The sequence below is a fragment of the Hylaeus volcanicus genome, chromosome 5, assembly GCF_026283585.1.
Source record: "Hylaeus volcanicus isolate JK05 chromosome 5, UHH_iyHylVolc1.0_haploid, whole genome shotgun sequence".
Classification (NCBI taxonomy): domain Eukaryota; kingdom Metazoa; phylum Arthropoda; class Insecta; order Hymenoptera; family Colletidae; genus Hylaeus; species Hylaeus volcanicus.
In genome coordinates this window covers 22,851,955-22,871,226 of record NC_071980.1, presented here as the reverse complement: position 1 = coordinate 22,871,226, position 19,272 = coordinate 22,851,955, and the positions used below count along the sequence as shown (strand labels likewise).

At 33.7% G+C, this 19,272-nt stretch overlaps 2 protein-coding genes across 3 annotated transcripts; both read right to left on the bottom strand.

The window, feature by feature from the left end:
- Window positions 1–318: 318 nt before the first annotated feature.
- LOC128876247 (odorant receptor 94b-like) lies at window positions 319–6,404 on the bottom strand. 2 transcript variants are annotated; one of them, XR_008456984.1, is made up of 5 exons: window positions 5,462–6,404; window positions 2,960–3,161; window positions 2,732–2,887; window positions 1,506–1,695; window positions 319–797 (listed from the first exon to the last, which is right to left on the bottom strand). XR_008456984.1 is itself a non-coding variant. In XM_054122435.1 (4 exons), exons 1-4 carry the CDS (start codon window positions 5,749–5,751, stop codon window positions 1,651–1,653), a joined length of 693 nt encoding a protein of 230 aa, XP_053978410.1. In that variant the 5' UTR covers window positions 5,752–6,404; the 3' UTR covers window positions 1,465–1,650. The 2 variants fall into 2 exon arrangements, 1 of the variants encoding a protein (XP_053978410.1); XM_054122435.1 differs by lacking the exon at window positions 319–797 and having other exon boundaries at window positions 1,465–1,695.
- A 425-nt stretch (window positions 6,405–6,829) lies between these two features.
- On the bottom strand, window positions 6,830–19,259 carry LOC128877504 (uncharacterized). The gene is made up of 10 exons (XM_054124844.1): window positions 17,392–19,259; window positions 16,587–16,925; window positions 15,517–15,721; window positions 14,369–14,524; window positions 14,252–14,293; window positions 12,030–12,451; window positions 11,359–11,697; window positions 10,010–10,211; window positions 9,768–9,923; window positions 6,830–8,548 (listed from the first exon to the last, which is right to left on the bottom strand). Exons 1-10 carry the CDS (start codon window positions 17,748–17,750, stop codon window positions 8,504–8,506), a joined length of 2,265 nt encoding a protein of 754 aa, XP_053980819.1. The 5' UTR covers window positions 17,751–19,259; the 3' UTR covers window positions 6,830–8,503.
- Window positions 19,260–19,272: the final 13 nt, after the last annotated feature.

Below are 19,272 nucleotides of genomic sequence, written 5' to 3'. Positions count from 1 at the left end.
CGAGAGGTTCCGTGTTCAGTGTGTCGAGTAAATTTACAAAGTTCTTATGATTTTTTAACATGGTATTCATTTTAAAGAGTGCCGCAATGTACTCCATTGTCAGACGCAAATTCTCAAAGAAATCACTCTGATTATCAACGAGTAAGACTAAGTCCAAAACTTGCATTATTATGCCGTTACATATTATCGACAAAGCAACAAACGTATAGATAGTGTACAAAACATATTTGAAACCAGACGTCCAAGAATACGGTCGCCAAAAACCGCACAAGGTAATAACCGTAAACATCCATCGCAGTATGGGCATAATCGACTTCTTAAAAATTCTTTTCCACAGAAATTTACATTGGTTTCTCGTTGAAGTCCTGTTATTTTACAATATACTTGAAAATATTTGATTTGATTACCTTACTCGTTAAAACACTGTCAAGATGAAGCGATAACTCTAAATCAAGATCTCTACTTTTTCGTCATTACAGCGAAATAGAAATGGTAAAACTGCCGTCAGGAATAACTCAATTTCTTTTTTCGCGGTGCGGACTCTTTACTGAACGAACGGTGAGATATTACTGAGGGCTATAGAATGCCAGCATTTTTCGATTACCCTTGAACCAAGTAAGTTCTCTTCAGTTATTTTCCCTCTATGTCTGAGAGCATATTATTATCGTAACGACGGGATGCGGCTTCACCAATTAATTATTAATAGTGTTTAAGGGTAATGATGCAGGTTACGTTCCTTGCGTTGTTTTTCTTTGCATTCCAGCATTAGAAAAATTCTAGAAGCTGATGACAAGTTCCTTAAATCATAAAATATTAAAGGAGTATTCTACGAACCTAATGTTATTAATATAAAGAGAAGAATAGTTGAATTCGACTTGTACTACGCGTGGGCTATCATCAGATCGTCTGGATAACTTTACTATGCGTCGTTTGCATTCATTTAAAATACGCACGTGTTCTACGCTACTTAAATTGGATTCAGTCTGGGAGACAACATGAAATATCGCCCTCGTAAGGTTAAGTTATATATCAGCATTACAATATTGCCAGTTTTGAAGGAAAATATTGAAAGTTGGGAGATGCATCCAAAGAATAGATTTACAACACAAATTCTTTTTCTATGACTTTCGAGTTTCAACATTTTTACTAGTCTAGACAAATTGAAACAAATAGTTTATATAGTTCTGTAAAAAATTAGATATTCAAGAATAATCGCGTATAACGATTATGTGCGTTATCCGACGTTGATATGATAACACGAAGAAGTTATGGAAACGTATAATCGCAGTTAAAATTAACTTATTATAATGTACAAGTTATTTTACTTTTCTAATTAACAAAATTAGAAATCATACGATTGATAATGTAAATGAGAATCTGCATATCAAATTTCACTTTTTTCATGATTTACAATGTTGATAAATAATGAATGGAAAAGAATTGTTCATTATTAAAATTGTCATTATAAAAAGTTTCCTGTAGAATTTATTGATATTCGTACTTACTATTGGAGTCTATATACACTAGTACAGTTTTTCAATATTAATAATTTCCATTGTCTTCTCATGCTTTCCCATTCTCTTCAATTATTTCGTCCTGGAAGATTGAACGATATTTTGCTGAGAATAGAGAGAAAATATTTTGGTCGTACTATCCCTGTCCTTGTTGTAGAATATTATAAGCCGAATAAGCTGTCTTCATCAATTGTAAAAAAAAAAAACAGATATTTAGGATTTAGGAATTTTAAACCCACTTGCGTTGGTTAATTTCATTGTTTTTTTTGACTTGGCAAGTACACATATTGGCATTAAACATTTGTGAAATTTTATGAATGATTTATAGTATATTCAAATCTGTATACATTTTGTTTATAAATCTTCGTATTTGTTTCTAATGCATTTTAAAAATAAATGGAGAACCGTGTAGGACGTATAGTAATTATACCTTAGGATCATGTCGATTTCTCGAAAAATTAGTTTTTAAAGTTTGTGTTATTTTAACTAAATGTTAGACTTAAGATCAGCAAAATGAATCTTATAAATTCAAATATATACAGGGTGGAGCGGAATTCATAGTAGTAATGTTTAAAGAAAAACGCGATTTACAACTTTTCCATAATTGTGAATCCTAACGAAATATTCTTGTATCTAGTATATAGCCAAAACTTTATACTTCATGAATTGTAACTGTGTCTGCAAGATAGTTGCAAATTGAAAATATTTTTTCCACCGTTTTTCTAAATTATTTATTTGGGGAGAATAGGAATAAACATCAATATATGTTCAACATACAATAAACAAAATATACTGCAATGTAATTGTAAAATTTATTGGGCGGAAGATAGATATAGATATCTACTTATAGATATAGATTTAATGTAACAAAATAAAATTGAAGTCGTTGTTTAGGCAGTATGCATGCTTTGGATATTTAAATAAAAAGAATACGCTATGCGCAAACATTTATGCGTTGTTGATATGAAAAGTGGGAGGCTTAGTACAGGTGAACTTATGAAGTTCACCAATAGTACTACGTGATTATGGACACAAAAGAACTCTTTTTTTTTTGTAAAACCGTAATTTATACCGGATGGATTGATGAAATTCACAAAACATACCAAAAGAAATTTGCGTCGATTACCGTAAATCATATTAGTAAATTATGACAATTGTTGACAAATTGTTGAGTGCGCCCGATGATTCTAAATTCCGCATATGAATTTCGTACTCACAGCCATAAAAGTCGGGACGTCCATCGAAGCAATATAAAAACTATTGAACTCTATAGGGATCGTAGCTCGTTTCATAATCATTAGAAGAATCTTCTTCGAGTCGTTATCCAAAGCTGTCCAGTTACTATCAATTACCATCTCAGGAACACTGAGACTCTATGGAGTAGAACGTTGAGTAAACTTCCGATTGTTTAATCGTAGATTAAATTCTATATCTTAAGAAAGCACCTTCTCTCTGACTTCGTTCCCATACCAATAGTAGTACAACGCCTGAATTAGGACACAGCTCGTGTAAAACACAGTTTCGATAAATCTTGAGTCCAGTTTCCCTTGCGTGAAACGATAAAGTGCGCTGCATAAAGCCAACGTGCTCACCAAAAACTGAATAAACATAATTTCTTTAAATTCTTCATTCACCATCGCCGCGAATCTGCAATGATGTCGTAAGATGATAATTTCATTAAACACAAGTACATTAATCTACTATCGAAATTGTTTAATGTTTGGTAGAATAGAAGCTAATTAAATCAAGAATCTACTACTTCTAGATAAAACCATGAGTGTAGCCATGCAAACTTTAAAAATATCGAACACTTGCCGGAGACTTCAACTCGGTCAACAATTTTAACCCTTTGCACTTGGTCGTCCCCTCTAACAATAAGTGTTATTAACTTCCCGATTTATAGGGAAGTTATTGTATTTTTTTATTGTTTTTTTTTGAAGAGTGAAGTATATCGCAATGGTGTCAACTTAACGAAAGCATTATAAAGCAATTGTATAACGAAAGTAGGTGAATGAACATACTACATATCAAATAATGTAAATTGGGAAGTAAACAAGCAGACCTACGATCGAGACGAGACGAAAATATAAGAAATAAAAATGTGATTTTCTCCTATAAATATGTACCTTGATATGTAAAGATTCATATTACATATACCAGGTATTATTACAATAAATTTCATTGTTCCAAATTTCCAAAATTTAATATGACTAGTTTCTCGATTTCATATTTTGCAAAGAGATGACTCCGAGTGCAAGGGGTTTATTGCAGATACATTACATTATAGACGTAATCATAATACATGGCGTTTGGACATTATATCTTATATAACGCAAACATTTAACTAAATATTTCTTGCTATGCGTTTGTAGAGGACCAACAGTAAGAGTGTAATTTTTTTAACGAATTGAAACTCAACGAGGTACACCACGTTTGAGATTAAAAGAAGGCTGATATTAACGAATGTTTTTTGACAGTACTAAATATATATTTTAAGTATGTTACACATCTACTAAAGGTACATAGTTTAAACAGTGTCTCTACAAAATGTCATAAAACACATGGTAACCTATTTAATATATATTTACTTTTTATGGAAACTCCTTTCTAAAAAATCTTGTTTTTTTAAAACAAATTAAAATTTAAGAAAATTCATATAAACAACGGCAATAATACTTACGGTATTTATAAAACTTCTAATTCTATTCAGTTCTATCCATTAAGATTCGTGAAATCTAATTCACACTACGCGTTACCATTCCGCCCTATGTTCTCTTTACATATAATCTCACATAAAATCAAGTTATCCCACATATAACCATTTATTTTGTTTCGAAAGGTAGAGTTCCCGCTAAGGAAATAAGTTTAAAGATTATCCCTAAGATGATGATACTTACTTTAATTTTTCTTTCTTTATTTATTATACTAGTAGGAGTATATCTTATCCAAAGTATAACATTCTGTAAATAAAGTTCTAACATTCGACAAGCTCGGAAGCTATCTTTTTGGATATCAAACGTCACACTGATCCTTGTGTGTAATGCTAAATATCTCAAACAGGGCTCAAACGGAAGTCTACATTACCAATAATTTCATTAGGCTGTTTCATGATTCGTGAAGTATTCTTTAGTTTTAGCTATTAGTTTTGTTTTATTGAAATGGACTTTCGAAACTGTGGAACTTTAATCTGCTTCGACTGATTTTCTTTAGTGCAATTTTGTCCATTTATCGTGTTCCTTCTATATTTATGAATGTATACCATTTCGTACGAGCAGGCTATTTCATAGTTGCTTGATGATGAATGCAGCTATTGTGGGTTTTTGTGGAATGCAAAAAATTGTTCAGCCTTGGTTTACAAGATGGAGACTTGATATTCTATTTTTTGATTAGTATCCTCACAAAATATCATCATTCTGCTGATGCAGTCTATCTTATCTTCTATTCGGAGATGTAAAACAATGATGTTTATGCATATTTTTGCATTGCTTTTAATACTATTTCTACGATAAAATCAAAATAACGTCAATAGCTTCTGTTTAAGCCCCATCTGATTTACCCTTCTTCCAATTTTTTTTAATGGTGGTCAGTGACCCAAGACACGAGTGTCATTATTAGTCATCAAAGATCCATGAAAAAAATATATTTATCTTGAATAAACCTAAACTGTGCGGCACATACAAATATCAGTGTGTCATTTGACTCCTGAAGAAGTTAACGTAATGCCGGCAAAACGTCGGTAGGTCTTCTACGAATGACATGGATTATATCTAGAAGCTATAGTTACTATGAATCATGTAGAACCATACTGTGAGAATCTCAAAAATCTTATTTCTTTAAATAGTACATTAGAAATTTGAATCTATATTTCCACGAATTAAACGTACGTTTGTCAATTTTGGCTTCTCTTCTTCGAAACATGCAAATTGCTTAAAAAATGGGAGACCAACTTGTATATATGTTTATGAAGTCGAACACACTGTTTCATTGAATCGGCTCTATATTCTATAATATTTTTCAACCGGAGTTCAAGTATCTCTAAAACACAGCGCGTGTGGGTCATCAAGCCGCTGAATAAGCAATCACAGCAAACGCTTATCAACGTGCAGAGTGTAACACTTGAAGTTTGAAAAGCGAGAGTGATCGTAAATAAAGTAGGAGAGGAATAATCGTAGGGAAGCCATGCTCTGTATGATAATTGCCCTCGTCTGGAATCTGTGAAGATCGTTGTTCCTATCATACAAACTACAAACGATACGGCTGAAGTCGTGAACAAAATGGCATTCCACCTGTAAAGATACTACAGTCAAACTTTGTCAAGTATTTCAATGAATAAACTGTTAACCGAGTGTAATGAGTCCGCTGTTAACTTGTTAATTGATCATTTCTTTTCGTTAAATCAGATGATTTAATTCATTTTTATGTCGCACCAACAAGTTTACAACCTTTTTTCGTTATCACTACAAAGCCATTTGACTGTTGTTTCGCGTATCTGTAGTTTATAGTATACAGGATGAGTCACCTAAGATTTTGTACCTGAAATACATCCGCTGTTTTTGATGATACGAAAGCGATTTTTGTTTGCACGTTTTGCAACGAGACGGTATGATTACAAATGGTTATGAAACTCTTTGACTAAAATATTTTAAACATCATAAGTTACATGGAAATGCATGGCAAGATGTGTTTTTCAAATGCTACACTAGAATACCTCCTTTTAATGCATCTGGGTGAAAGAGACTATCTTGAAATACTGTTTTGTTGTTTCGATAGCATTGCAAACTACCTTAGTTAATCGACAGAACATTACTAGTTGGTCATCAGTTAGATCCACGACGAAGATTACTGCAATGTTGTCGAAACAACAGGCCAGCACGAAATAATGAAATGATTGTTACTAACACTGCTATTTTTAACGACATTAAGCACAGACTCACTGTACGAGTTTGTCGAATCTCGTTCGTATCTCGATTTCGTAAGTATTCACTGGAGCAAGAGGTTCTACGTGAAGTATGCGAATCAAATTTACAAAATTTTCAATATTCATTAGTAAGTCACTCATTTTCCAGCAACATCCAATGACCTCGATCGTTATATAAAAGTTATCGGTGAAATCGTCTTGATTTTCAACGTTAAAAACAATGTCCAAGAGTAGAGTTAACAAGAAAACGTGCGACATGAGGAACAAAGCAACCGTATACATACAGTACAAAAGCTTCTTGGGCCGAGATGTCCAAGAAGCTGGTCGCAAACAGCCACACAAAGTCAGAAGTACAAGCACGTATCTTAGTATATCCATTATCTATTATAGAAACACTTTTATAATTTTTTCGTACGCATTAGTATCAAGCAGCACAAAAATCTCGATGTTTTACAAATGAATTTTTTGTTTCAATCTACGGCTGTCATGCGGACCACAACTAACTCGCACAACAATGTGCTGCTACGACTACATTCCAAATCACCATGGAAAGAAGAGGTTATAACTATACGCTGTGAATTGCAATTTGAGAAAATACGAACAGGAGGAGGATTTTGTCTCCGTGGTCCTGACTTTACTGAACGAAGGTTCAGGTATCACTGAGAACACCGAAAAAGACTGTAGATTATCGACGTTTCTTGTTTGACTTCAGAAAAGTAACCCTCTTGCTGTTGGTTTCCCTTCCGGTTCGCGAGCTATGCGTTTATCGTAATGATGGGGAACGCGACGACACTATTTACGTATTTATATTTTGTGAGAAAAAATATACTTCTTGCGATCCGTAGTTCTACCTTATTCTATGTACTATGATTTGCATTGTAAAATCTGGTACAAAGTAACATTTTGCATAGAATCACATATGGCGAATGTTTCTACGGAAAATGGAAAATAAATACTTAAACAACGCGAGGTACACTGTTCTGCTTTTAGAGTTGCTACAGTCATTTTGTGTACGTCCCTAACGTTATTCGCAGACTTTTACTTCTACTCAGAAACGACATAGGAAATCATTGTATCGAAGGCAAGTTATAAACTAACATTAACTGTTTGTAATAGAATTTATTCTTATTCGCACCTAGTGTTAAACAATACATACTCTAAGACAGTTGCAGAACGTATATGATTTCATTTTCTTCCTTGTTTGCCCCAGTCTCTATCGTTCTTCGGGATTTAAGGGGTTAGGTCTAGTCTGCGACGTGAAAAAATGGCCATTTAAAATAATTTTGTTTGTACAGCAGTTTTAAATATTTTATAAAACAAATAATACTAAGTTATTAAACAATGTTCTAACTTTATTTGACAAAAATGTCAAAACAAAATATTTATTGTAGACAGAGTTATTGCCATATTTGTTGAACCCTGTTCTACAAATAGTGCTTTGCGGAGACCATTATAACGTTTTACTGGTTCATCTAAAATCAATCCAGTACACAAAAATCATTAGTTTAATAATTAATAAAAACCCTTTCTTTTTTTTTAAACTAACAAAATGGTAGTCTGATCATTTACTTACGCATTTTCAAGAAAACATGCGCATATATATTGTTTATAAAAATTGAAGTTTTCATCAAAATGAAAACCTTTGTTCGATAAATGGTTTTTTATACCCAGAATAATATTTACGAATTTCATTCAAATCCGTCGAGTAATTTTTGAATTACAGTGGTTACCGTGTATGAAAACTAGTTTCGATAAAAACAGGTTTAAAGTTTTACACTTAGTTTATGTTAAGAAACACTAGTTAATTCATTACTTACACTGAGTCGTCTATTCCTGAGCCATATAATTTTGATTATAAGAAACGTGTTCTCGTTTGGTTCAGCGCGTTGGTACGAGCACCAAGGAACATTACCTTTAGTAATTTTAGGAAATCTTGAAAATGATTCATCGGATTAACTTGAAATTTGCAGAGAATATTTTCATGATAAAAATGAAAATACAAAAGAAAAATCAATTTGTTGATAATTCTGACTAGATCTAACCCCTTAAGACTATTTTCGTCGCAATATACCTAGCGTTGAAGCATGTTATACGCCGAGTAAGACGCCTTCAGTATCTGTAATCAAGAAATATTTAAATTTTAATTATGAATCACATCATACCTTATCGATTAAGTTTGCAAATGTGTTAGGGACTTCAATACATGCAAATTATAACGTAATTCACGTTAGCCACTAATTTTCATTATTCAAACTATCATTGCAGTGATAATTATAAAAGTGTACCTATTCCCTGAGATTTTAACCTGTGAAAATGGAAAAGTTCAGTCCTTACTGCCAAGTACAAGCACTCAATAATTTTGACAATGCAGTGTTTTTGACATTGCAAAAATTATGTTTATGTTTCTTCGGTTGCAGCGACTCTCGAAAGGAGTGGTGTAGCGACTTTGTCGCCACCATGCCTCCGCTAAACTTTCTGCCACCGGACAATTTTATTGTTGGGGCTTGTAAATCGATACGGAGGGTCTCGTTTGGGATTCTAGGCCCAGAATATTGGGATTCTTCCCATTTTCCTCCGTATCGATTTCAAGAACCGCATGGTACTTACTGCATCAATGGGACCGCCCGGGGCCGAATCGAGTTTTCTCCTTGAAAATTAACAAACTTTGAAGCGTTCTATCTTCAAAACTAATAAAACTCGGGTAAATACATTAAAGCTTAATAAATTCGTCTTGAAAAGTACTATCGTATGGTATAAAAGAAAACATATAGTTCCATTTGAAAAACAAAACATGACCATCATATCTCGTTAAATAACAAAGTTAACAAAAATTCCTCCTGGCTGAAACATGAGCCCCATTTTACCATGCAATTTCCATATTTGAAATTTTGCATTCGACCGATAGTTTTGGAGTTAGAGCTTCGTATCACTTAGACTGGAACACCCTGTATAACCCCGCTGGATCGTAAGAAAAAGAGGCATTCCGTTTGCAACCTCGAACTTGTGCGATTCGCCTACGTGTTTCTTTATAAATAGAATAAGAATTAAAAAAAAATAGTATACTCTCGCGGTTTAAATTGTGGTGTGGGTCATACGTGAACTCTTGTTTGATCTCCTTTATCTGATGCACTGCCACAGTGAAAAGTAGCTGTCAAAATTAAACCTGCCAGGCCAAATTTTCTTTTATCTCTAACAAAAGTCGAACTGAGATCATTAGGTGTTCTGTTTTTCGTGAATCACCAGATATATTTTTATGCATGCATTATCATAGGATCCCTTAGTCTGTGGGTCCTCCGGACAAGTTATAGTCAAGATTGTAATTAGTTCGTACTAACCGCCATAAAAGAAGCGAGGTTCATTGAGAGGATTTGAGCGCTTGTGAATTCGATGGGCGACGTCGAACGTAGCATAATTATCAGGAGGATCTTCTTAGCGCTAGGATTCAACGGTATCCATTTACTTTCATATATCATGTCAGAAACTTCGAGACTCTAGAGAGAGAAACATTTTGTAATGCTGGTTTCAAATTAAGATTGTATTTTAATTGAAAATTAAATTCATTATCATTAAGTGGAACCTTCAGTCGAACTTCGTTCCCATACCAACAGAAGAATAGTATCTGCGTGAACGTGCAAGATGCGTAGAGTACGATCGCAACGTATTTCGTTCCCATTTCGCTTTGCGACAAACGATAAAGCTCGGAGCACAGAGTCGTTGTGCTCACCATAAACTGCATCATCATTATTATTTTAAATTCTTCGTTCACCATCGTAGCAAATCTACAATTAGGTGGTCAGAAATTATTTCATTGAGTCGTACTTATATTTAAAATATGTTACCAAGTTATTAGCACACAGAGGAAATAATGGGGGATACGAAGCAGTAAAAGACTTTTCTATGCTCGTTAGTTAAGAAATATAATATGTAGTTGTAATGGCTTGTAAGATTCCAGGAAACGATAGTCGATATTTTTTAAGAATCTTATTTATAAAACTCTAACACTCATTTCCTTGCGCTGTCAGTATTTTCTATTTTCACAGATAATTCAAGTTACTAATATTATATTTAGGTCTATAAACATCTTTTATATACACATATAATAACAATAATATATGATATAATAATCGCTTCTTTCAAACTATGTTATTCTTTTCTATAGGACTCTTTTTCTCATAAATAATATAAGTTACTTCTATATATCATTTGACAAAATATGCTTAATTTTGACCAAGGATGTGAAAAATAATTTTTACAGACAATTTTAGATTTTGACCAAAGTCGACGGACAACACACTGTTGGAAATCTTCTGGAAATAGTCTGTAAAAATAATTGTTCACATCCTCGGTCAAAACTAAGCATATTTTGTCAAATGACATATAGAAGTAACTTATATTATTTATGAGAAAAAGAGTCCTATAGAAAAGAATAAAAATAGTTTGAAAGAAGCGATCCTCAGAAAATATTCTTTTTCCGAAAAAATGTATTTAACAACAATGTCATATCTTATTGAGATGTACAAATTTTGTTTAAGATACTTTTATTAATAACGGAAATAGAGAAAATTCAAATAAGTGTTCAAAGTCAAAAATCGCAATTATCAATTTAATCATGTATGTAAATATCCAATTGAAACTAACTATTTTCATCTCAAACGTTACTTTTTCTGTTGCAATATCGATTAATAGACCAACAATTTTACAATATTACATCATTTGGCAGTATAATAACCGTAAACTCATACACGCCATTCAGAATAAAAAAACGTTTTTACTGTTCCAGAATAAACCAAAATTTTTAAAAATTTTTGAAAATTGTTTCACACTGGTTTATAGGCCTCTAAAAACAGTGCAATGTTTATTTGAACATTTTTTCGGTATCTCTTTTTCTGTAAACTTAGAAATTTCTAAAAGAAATCTGGGACTAACTTGTAAATGCGATTATGAAGACGGGCACACTTCTTTAAAGAATAATTTCCGGGTTCGTTCATATCCTTCAGGCGGTGTCGGAATATCTCCAACAGGCAATACGTGTGTATCAAGAAACCGCTGAACAGACTGTCGCCGCCAACGTTCAGAAACGAGCAGATGGAACCGTTTACTACTTCAGAAACGAATGTAAAGGTAAACACAAGAGGTGAGGAATAATTGTACGGTAACCATACTCGAAACGCTAATTTTCTTGGATCGTCGTCTAAAAAGAGTGCCGTTGCAAACATCGCTAGTAAAAGAAACGACACGCCAATTCCATAAGCAATCGTGTTCAACCTGTTAAGAAAAACACTAGTATTAATCTTCGGTGATTATTTCTGTTATAAGTCTCGCAGATATCAGTGCTCGAAACTTAAATGCTACTGTAAGAATCGAGTGTGTAAGAATCGAGTCATTTTGAAACGGTCTTCTATTGTTTCGTCAACATTGCAGAATAACTTTTTCTTTTTCAATTAATGAACTGATCGATAAAAATATTTGTAGCAGGTGATTATCAAATTCATGACGAAGCTTGCTGCAATCTTGCTAAAACGTAGGAATAATACGTAAAAATGGTATGAATGTTAATGACGTTGCGATTAATAACGGCAATTGTAATGTACACTCACTCTGCGTATTTGTCGAATTTCTTTCGTATCGCGATTTCATCGGTACTCACTGGCGCGAGAGGTTCCGTTTCAAGCGTGTCGAGCAGATTTACAAAATTCTCACGATTCTTCAACAAAATATCCATCTTCCAGAGGGACACAACATACTCCGCTGTCAAGTGCAAATTATCGCTGAAATCTTCCGCATTATCAACAATTAAAACTAAATCCAAAATTAGAAATATCGCCACGATATGTGTCGAACACAGCAAAACAACCGTATATATAGTGTACAAAACCTTTTTGGACTTAGACGTCCAAGAAAGCGGTCGCCAGCAACCGCACACACTGAGAACCATAAACACCCATCGTAGTATAGGCATAATGAGCTTCAAAAATTCTTTCTTAATTTCTACATACGCAATAACAAGAAGTTGCACAGAAATTTATATTGGTTTGCAATGAAAGTTCTGCGTTATATCTTCGTTCTTATTTCAGCGAAATGGAAATTGTAAAACTACCGTCAGAAATAACACAATATTTTTCCAATTGAAACTTTGCTGGACGAATGTTTAGGTATAATTGACGGCTATAGAATGTCAGCATTTCTCGATTACCCATAGAGGAGTAAGATCTCCCCAGTTGCTTTCCCTCCAGGTTTACGGGCTATATGATTACCGTAATGACGTCGAATGCGGCGACGTCAATTAATTATTAATATCCTAAAAGTAACGGTACACTACTACTGACTCGTAATAACAACTTAGTTTCCTTACGCTGTTTTTCGTTGCATTGTAATACAGAGTTACATGTTGAGAGGGAAAAAAATTCTAGAAGCTGATAACGAATTGGAGATGCAGACGACAAACTGTTTGCAGCATGCAATGATAGAGGGGTATAAGATATTTTTAACAGGAGGTAGAGGAAAGCTGTATTGGTCGTGGGCTACATATATAATACGAGTCGAACATCATGACAACTGTATCGCAATGTACTTTTCAATAAAAAAAGGAAACTAAGTGTTTGAGTGGTTTAAAATGTGTGTTCCAATTGTGTGCTTCAACACTAACTAAAAAAGGAAATATGTGTTTTACGTAATTCGAATTGCATTCCATCCGAGAGACTACGAAAGAAATCGCTTTCATAAAAGGTAAGTTACTCATTAGCATTACAACATTAATTCACACGCCACTAGAATTTTCGAAAGTCTATAATTGACGTTGCCTTGCCCTATGTACTCAATTTTTTCACTGGTTGGCAATTCCTCTTCTGAAGAAATTTTACTTTGGTTTTTGGTGTGTTTTTATATGTACAACTTCTTTATTTTTATCTTCAGAGGGATGTGTTCGTCCCTCTTTTACGGAAGAAATTGGATCACATTCTCATTGATAAGATGACTTACAATTATTACTATTAATAAGAAATAATTAATTTTATTACGAAAGCCTCTTTTCGTAGAAATCCAAAGATTTATTATTTCATTATGATACTAATAAGCGGTTTACAGTGTTCGATATTTATTTTTAATTCTTCCAATGTTCCTAAGCTGCTCGTTCACCCTGCAGATGGGCCTGAAGTTGGAAGCGAGTTTTTAAAAAAATCGACATTTTCGAATTTTATTGCCATTCACGCGGGAAAAAGACATGAAAACTGTGTCGCACCGATGCCCTGGACTGTTGGACATGTGATCCTCAAAGGGTGCCTGTGGGGTGCATGGTATGGGTGATAGGATTTTCTGGATCAGGGGAGTCCAGAGAATGCATTGAGCCCAAAATCGAGACTGTCGTCGAAAAATTGTGGATTCTAGGGGGGGTGAGGTGTTGCGAGGGGTGGGTTTGTCTGAGAGCGATTTCAAGGGCTGCATTTTGTAGGGGGCATCAAACAGTCGCCTCAAAGGTTTTTTTGATTTTTTCACCCTCTTCCGTCGCCCCTGGACCCTTCTGAAGTGCCGTTTTTCTGCATTACCCCTTTAGGGGGGTGAATTAAACCTTTATCATCAACCCTCGTCAATGCAACTTTGCACACACCCAGAGGACACTTCAAAACTAAACCTCACGAAGTTTCCCGAAGATCGGTTGAAAACTCTCGGAGTTATGACGTTTTAAAATAGTGTCCCGTTTTTTTTTTTTGACGGCTAGTGTATAAACTATAATCTTTATGAAGTGCATGTTGATTATTTGCAAAAGAACGTTTACTGAGGCCGATATAATAAATACTTCCTTCGTCTCCTGCTAACCTTATGTTCTCTGAAGCAAATTGAACGTCGAATAGGACATTTTTAAGATCTGAAAGAAATATGTAAGCTTAGGGACGATGGTTAGTGTAAATTTCTATCGGCAACTAGTTTACTTTTTACTCACGCTGACGAAGGTGTTCAGATCAATGGTGAACACGTACGCAGTAGTTAGGTTGATCGGCTTCATCGTTCTTCTCATGATCATTAATAAGTTTTTCTTAGCGGTGTTTGCGAAAGGCACCCAATCTAGCTGAGAAATCGTGTCCACGATTTCAACGCTCTGCTCTTGCAAACGTTAAGAAATACTAACGTTACTGTTGGTTACTTGAAGTAAGTGTTTGCATATCGAATAAAAGAAAAAATGATATTATTTATTCAGTGTAATAAATGTAGCGGAGAACTACGCATAGGCTAGTGTAATGATATTGAATTTATGAATATACTATATGAACTAAAAAATGTACATTACATATGTACATGTTGATGCACAGGGTCAATCACCTTAGACTTGTATTTAAAAAATTCAAGTAAATTATCTATCTAATTGTTTAAAAACCTTGTCAATGAATTCACACGTTATTACTTCACTTCAATAAGCATGAATTTGTCATAAAATAACTTTTCACTTCTCGAAAAAAAAAATCACTCAAAAGCCACACTCGTACTAATGAAGATGTCTTTTAATTTGTTTCTTCAAATTATCAAAACAGCCGGAATCGTGTCACCTTGTAATATTAGGTGTACCGAAAAGTAATGTCATTTCTTTTACATTAAATTCAGACAAATACATTCTTAGTAAATTTCTATTTTTAATCGATTATGTAATTATCCTCATTATCAACAACCTTTTGCCATTTAGTGTGCAAATACAATTTTTTTGTAAGGGATACGGAAAAGCAAAATGTAACTCGTATAGTATTGACTGTTTCTTTATGAAAACAATATCTTATATACATCAAATATGTGCAAATATGTATGCGAAACAAAATTATTTAAAAAAGTTTTTCGATTCCTTTGAAAAAATGTCGCAAAAACTCCTATAAATTACAAAATAGATTTAAAACTGGAAATACCTCCTTAAAGGATGAGACGGATTTCTAATCAAGTTTGCCATCGATAAAGACTACTCTTTAAAAACAGTTCTCGTTAATTGTTTATTTATTCATTAATATTCATTTCTGATATTTTCACAATTCTTATATAATATTCATTTCTGATATTTTCACAATTCTTATATAATAGTGTAATCATTGAATCAATATTTTCAATTACCTTCAGTTTAAGTTGATTTCCGTACCAACAGTAGATAAAAATTTGCGTCGTCATACATATCATATACATGGCGAATTCCAAAAACTTGAAGCTTGTCGGCGGCGTATTTGCCAATTGGTACAGGATGAAGCACACCACCAACGTGCTTGATAGAAACTGCACACCGATCATCACCTTGAACGTCTCTTGTATCGTGGAAATGTATCTGAAAGGTATAGGCAGTTATGTTTGAAAATAAGAAGAAAATTTTGTGTGAAATTTACTAGTTAATACAATTTGTGAAATTAACCAAAAAATGCGAAAAGTGGGTAAAAGGATAGAAGCAATAAACATTTGTACGATTCTTATGACGAACCATTTACAGTAGAGTTTGTAACGTAAACACAGTGTATTGCTCCGTACGAATTAGAAAACATCAAATTTCCAGGAAAGTACTTTTAAAAATGGCTCTAATAGAGCAATTGAGGAAGGTCCCACTTCGAATAACTAATAATTTAGTTATTTTAATGCTTAGAAGAGTTACAATAATTATAAAATCAAAAGGAAATCCTATGAAGGAAGTAATTACATACTTGTAAATTAATGTAAATTTCTTTTTTTTTAATGCAGTTTTAAAAATTAAACAGTTGTGCGAATACTTATTGCTCCAATATTTCTATCGATTAATTGTTTTTTTCTTGTTAATTTCGCAACTTACATAAATAGCTATTGTTTTTTTGTAATCTATCTATTCTACAGATTTCCGAGAATATGTAGAATGTCGTTGTTTATAAAAAAAAAAGTTAATAAATTACAATTTTACATAGTTTTTTTTGAAAATTGATCGGTGTACGAATACTTTCTACACCCACTGTATATCCCACGAGGGTTGAAAGGACCAATGTATTTAATCTTGGCACAATAAATACTTGTTATTATTATCATTATAATTATCATTATGACAATTATTAATATTATCGTTCCTGAAGAATACCTTCTTCTGCGACCTAATGCCATAAGGAAAAATAATAAATGCTCAAAGCTTGTTCACCACTTTCTGTTTCAGAAAAATTGTAAAGATTGAAACCAACTTGTAGAGAAAGTTGTGGAAATTCACGAGTTTTCCAAAATCGGGTACTGTTTTTTGTGTGAATTCCTTCAACCTGTGCTTCAGGATTTCCTGCTGACTGCTCGCGTGAACGTACAGACCGATAACAATCACGTCGCAAGCCACGTTCATCAGCGATACTGCGACCAGAGATACCAGCTGGTGAGTATAAGCGACGTAATAAAGATTCTGATCGGTGTAATTGAAAGGCAACCATGCTCTGTACGTCAGCTTTCTATTCCGGAAGTTGGTGAATAGTGACGTCAGAATCATGCAAAGGACCGTCAACTCCACCAAGATTGTATAATAAATCGTGAAGAGCCTGCAAACATGTACAAATTCTTTAGTCGGGACTGGCAATCAATTGCAATTGTTGGTCAAACAATTGGAGGAGAATCCATATTTGGGTGCTTATAGAAGAAACTAAGATTTACAAGATAAGATTCAATTCTGGTTCAGGCGAGAATAGGATACCTAATAAATATAGGTGTCAAGTTTGAAGTAAATCGATTAATTAGTTGTTGAGATATCAAATCTGCCAGCTTAAAAAATGCGATTTTCAGAAAGTGCTTTTCTGATTTTGTCTGCGCGCGACTACAAGTCGTTTGCTATTCACTTTCAAGGTCTATAATTTGGTCAATTTTTTTATTTCAATTAAATCCTTTTAGAATTATATTTTTAACATATTATATTGACAAAAAATATTTAAATAATGTTCATTTTTTAATCTGTCACACTAGGGAGACCTCTCAAATCGTCACAAAAATAATGTAATAATGTCCGTTTACCCGATTCTTTTGTCGAATTTTCTCTGAATCGTCACCTCCGCGGTGTTGATTGGTTTGCAAGGTTCCTCTTCGAGTTTCCTCGTCATGATTCTAATGTTTTCATGATTCATCAGAAGCGTAACGATCTTACAACAGGACAAGCAATTCGCGATGAACATGTAGACGCTATCGCTGAGCTCGTCCGCCGTTTCCACGTTCAGTATCACGTTCAGAAGTTGCGATGCCCAGAAACTGTATATCAAAAGGAACACGACTATCGTGTGTATCCCATACAATACTCTTTTGGCTATCGTAGACCAGCCGCTTGGTCTCCAGCATCCGCAAATTGTCAATATATTGAACGCTGGTCGCAGAATCATTTTTCACTCGAAGAAATTTGTTTTGATCTTGATAAATCACTATCACCGAAAAACTATTCTTAATTTAAAGAAACTTCTATCGTCTGACGAAACTTTATTCGATTAAATATATCTTGTATCTGTCGTTACGCCAATTAAGATACTGCTCGACAGTTGCCGACGAACTAGATCAGACATATTGTACGTTTTTTTCCGCGACAAGATATCGGGACAAAATTTCGCAAAACACTGTCGTCGACGGGTCGTCTATATTTACAGAAAGTTATATCCGCATTTCTGTCGCGAAAGACACTGTGCACATCCGCTATAATATGCACGCAACGTATCATTCTCATAATTCCTACCATGTTACGACGTAATAATTGAATTTTTATGAATCCTCTTGAGAAAGTCCCTTATCCTTAGATCCATAGTTTTAGTATTCTAAGATATTACCAGATGTCGTTTACAGGGGCCGAAGAAACATTGATAGAAAATCGTTGCGCAGCACAGTGTAATTTATTTATCTTGCAAAAAAGAGTTGGGAGACACTCCTGTCTGATTTTAATGTGCTTTGCCAGAATAGTAGCGTAAAGATTCCTGTTGCAGTGTAGAAAAGATTAGGCGTTGATACTCTATATCATTTGAACGATACGAATAATTAATGTTACGTAGGATGAAACTTACGATGCATATTGTGTATAATATCAGTTTTATCAATATTGTCGCAGTTAAACAGGCGGTAGATGGTGGTAACGTGAAATTGTAAAGAGCTTCCAATTTTTCTTTGCATCTGGAAGATTGATAATGTGACATAAACAATAAAGCGTAAAAGCAAACAAATCCACGAATTTCTCTCTTGCAAACACAAGTATGCTCTTAGTATCGGTGTTTCAGCTTACAAATCCAGGATGATAGTACCAAGCACCAAAGAAATGAATGAAATAGCTTTAAATGAAATAACAATCTAGAGATGAAGAGAAAATACGATTAAGTTTATTATATTATACAAGCACAAACAACAAAAAATAAACAAAATTCTAGATGTAAAAATAACGAAAGTCAAGAAAGTTGCAAGGTTCTTGAATTAGGTTGCGAAAACGCAAATAAAAAGGAAAATACAATTAAAAAGTGCGGATTACATAAAACATTAACAAAGCAGTAAAACGCGGAAATAAACGAGTATCAATAAAGTCGTAAAACGTAAAGTATCTAAAAAACTAACCGAACAATTTGTGAAACGCGAAATATCTGAAAAAATCAACGAAGTTGTAAAGTGCAAATTGCGTAAAAAATTAACAAAGTTGCAATACTTAAAATAAACGAGTTATCAATAAAGTTATAAAACGTGAAATAAGTAATAGTTATTAACGTGCCAAACGTGAAAGTTGAAAGCAGTAAAATCACAAACCTGAAAATAGCGAAACAACAAAGTTGCAAACCGCTAAAAAAAATCGGCATCGTTGCGAATCCATAGAATGGCGCCAATTAATGTGGTTCATTAATTCACAACAGATCATCAATGAGCAAGGTAATTTAAATT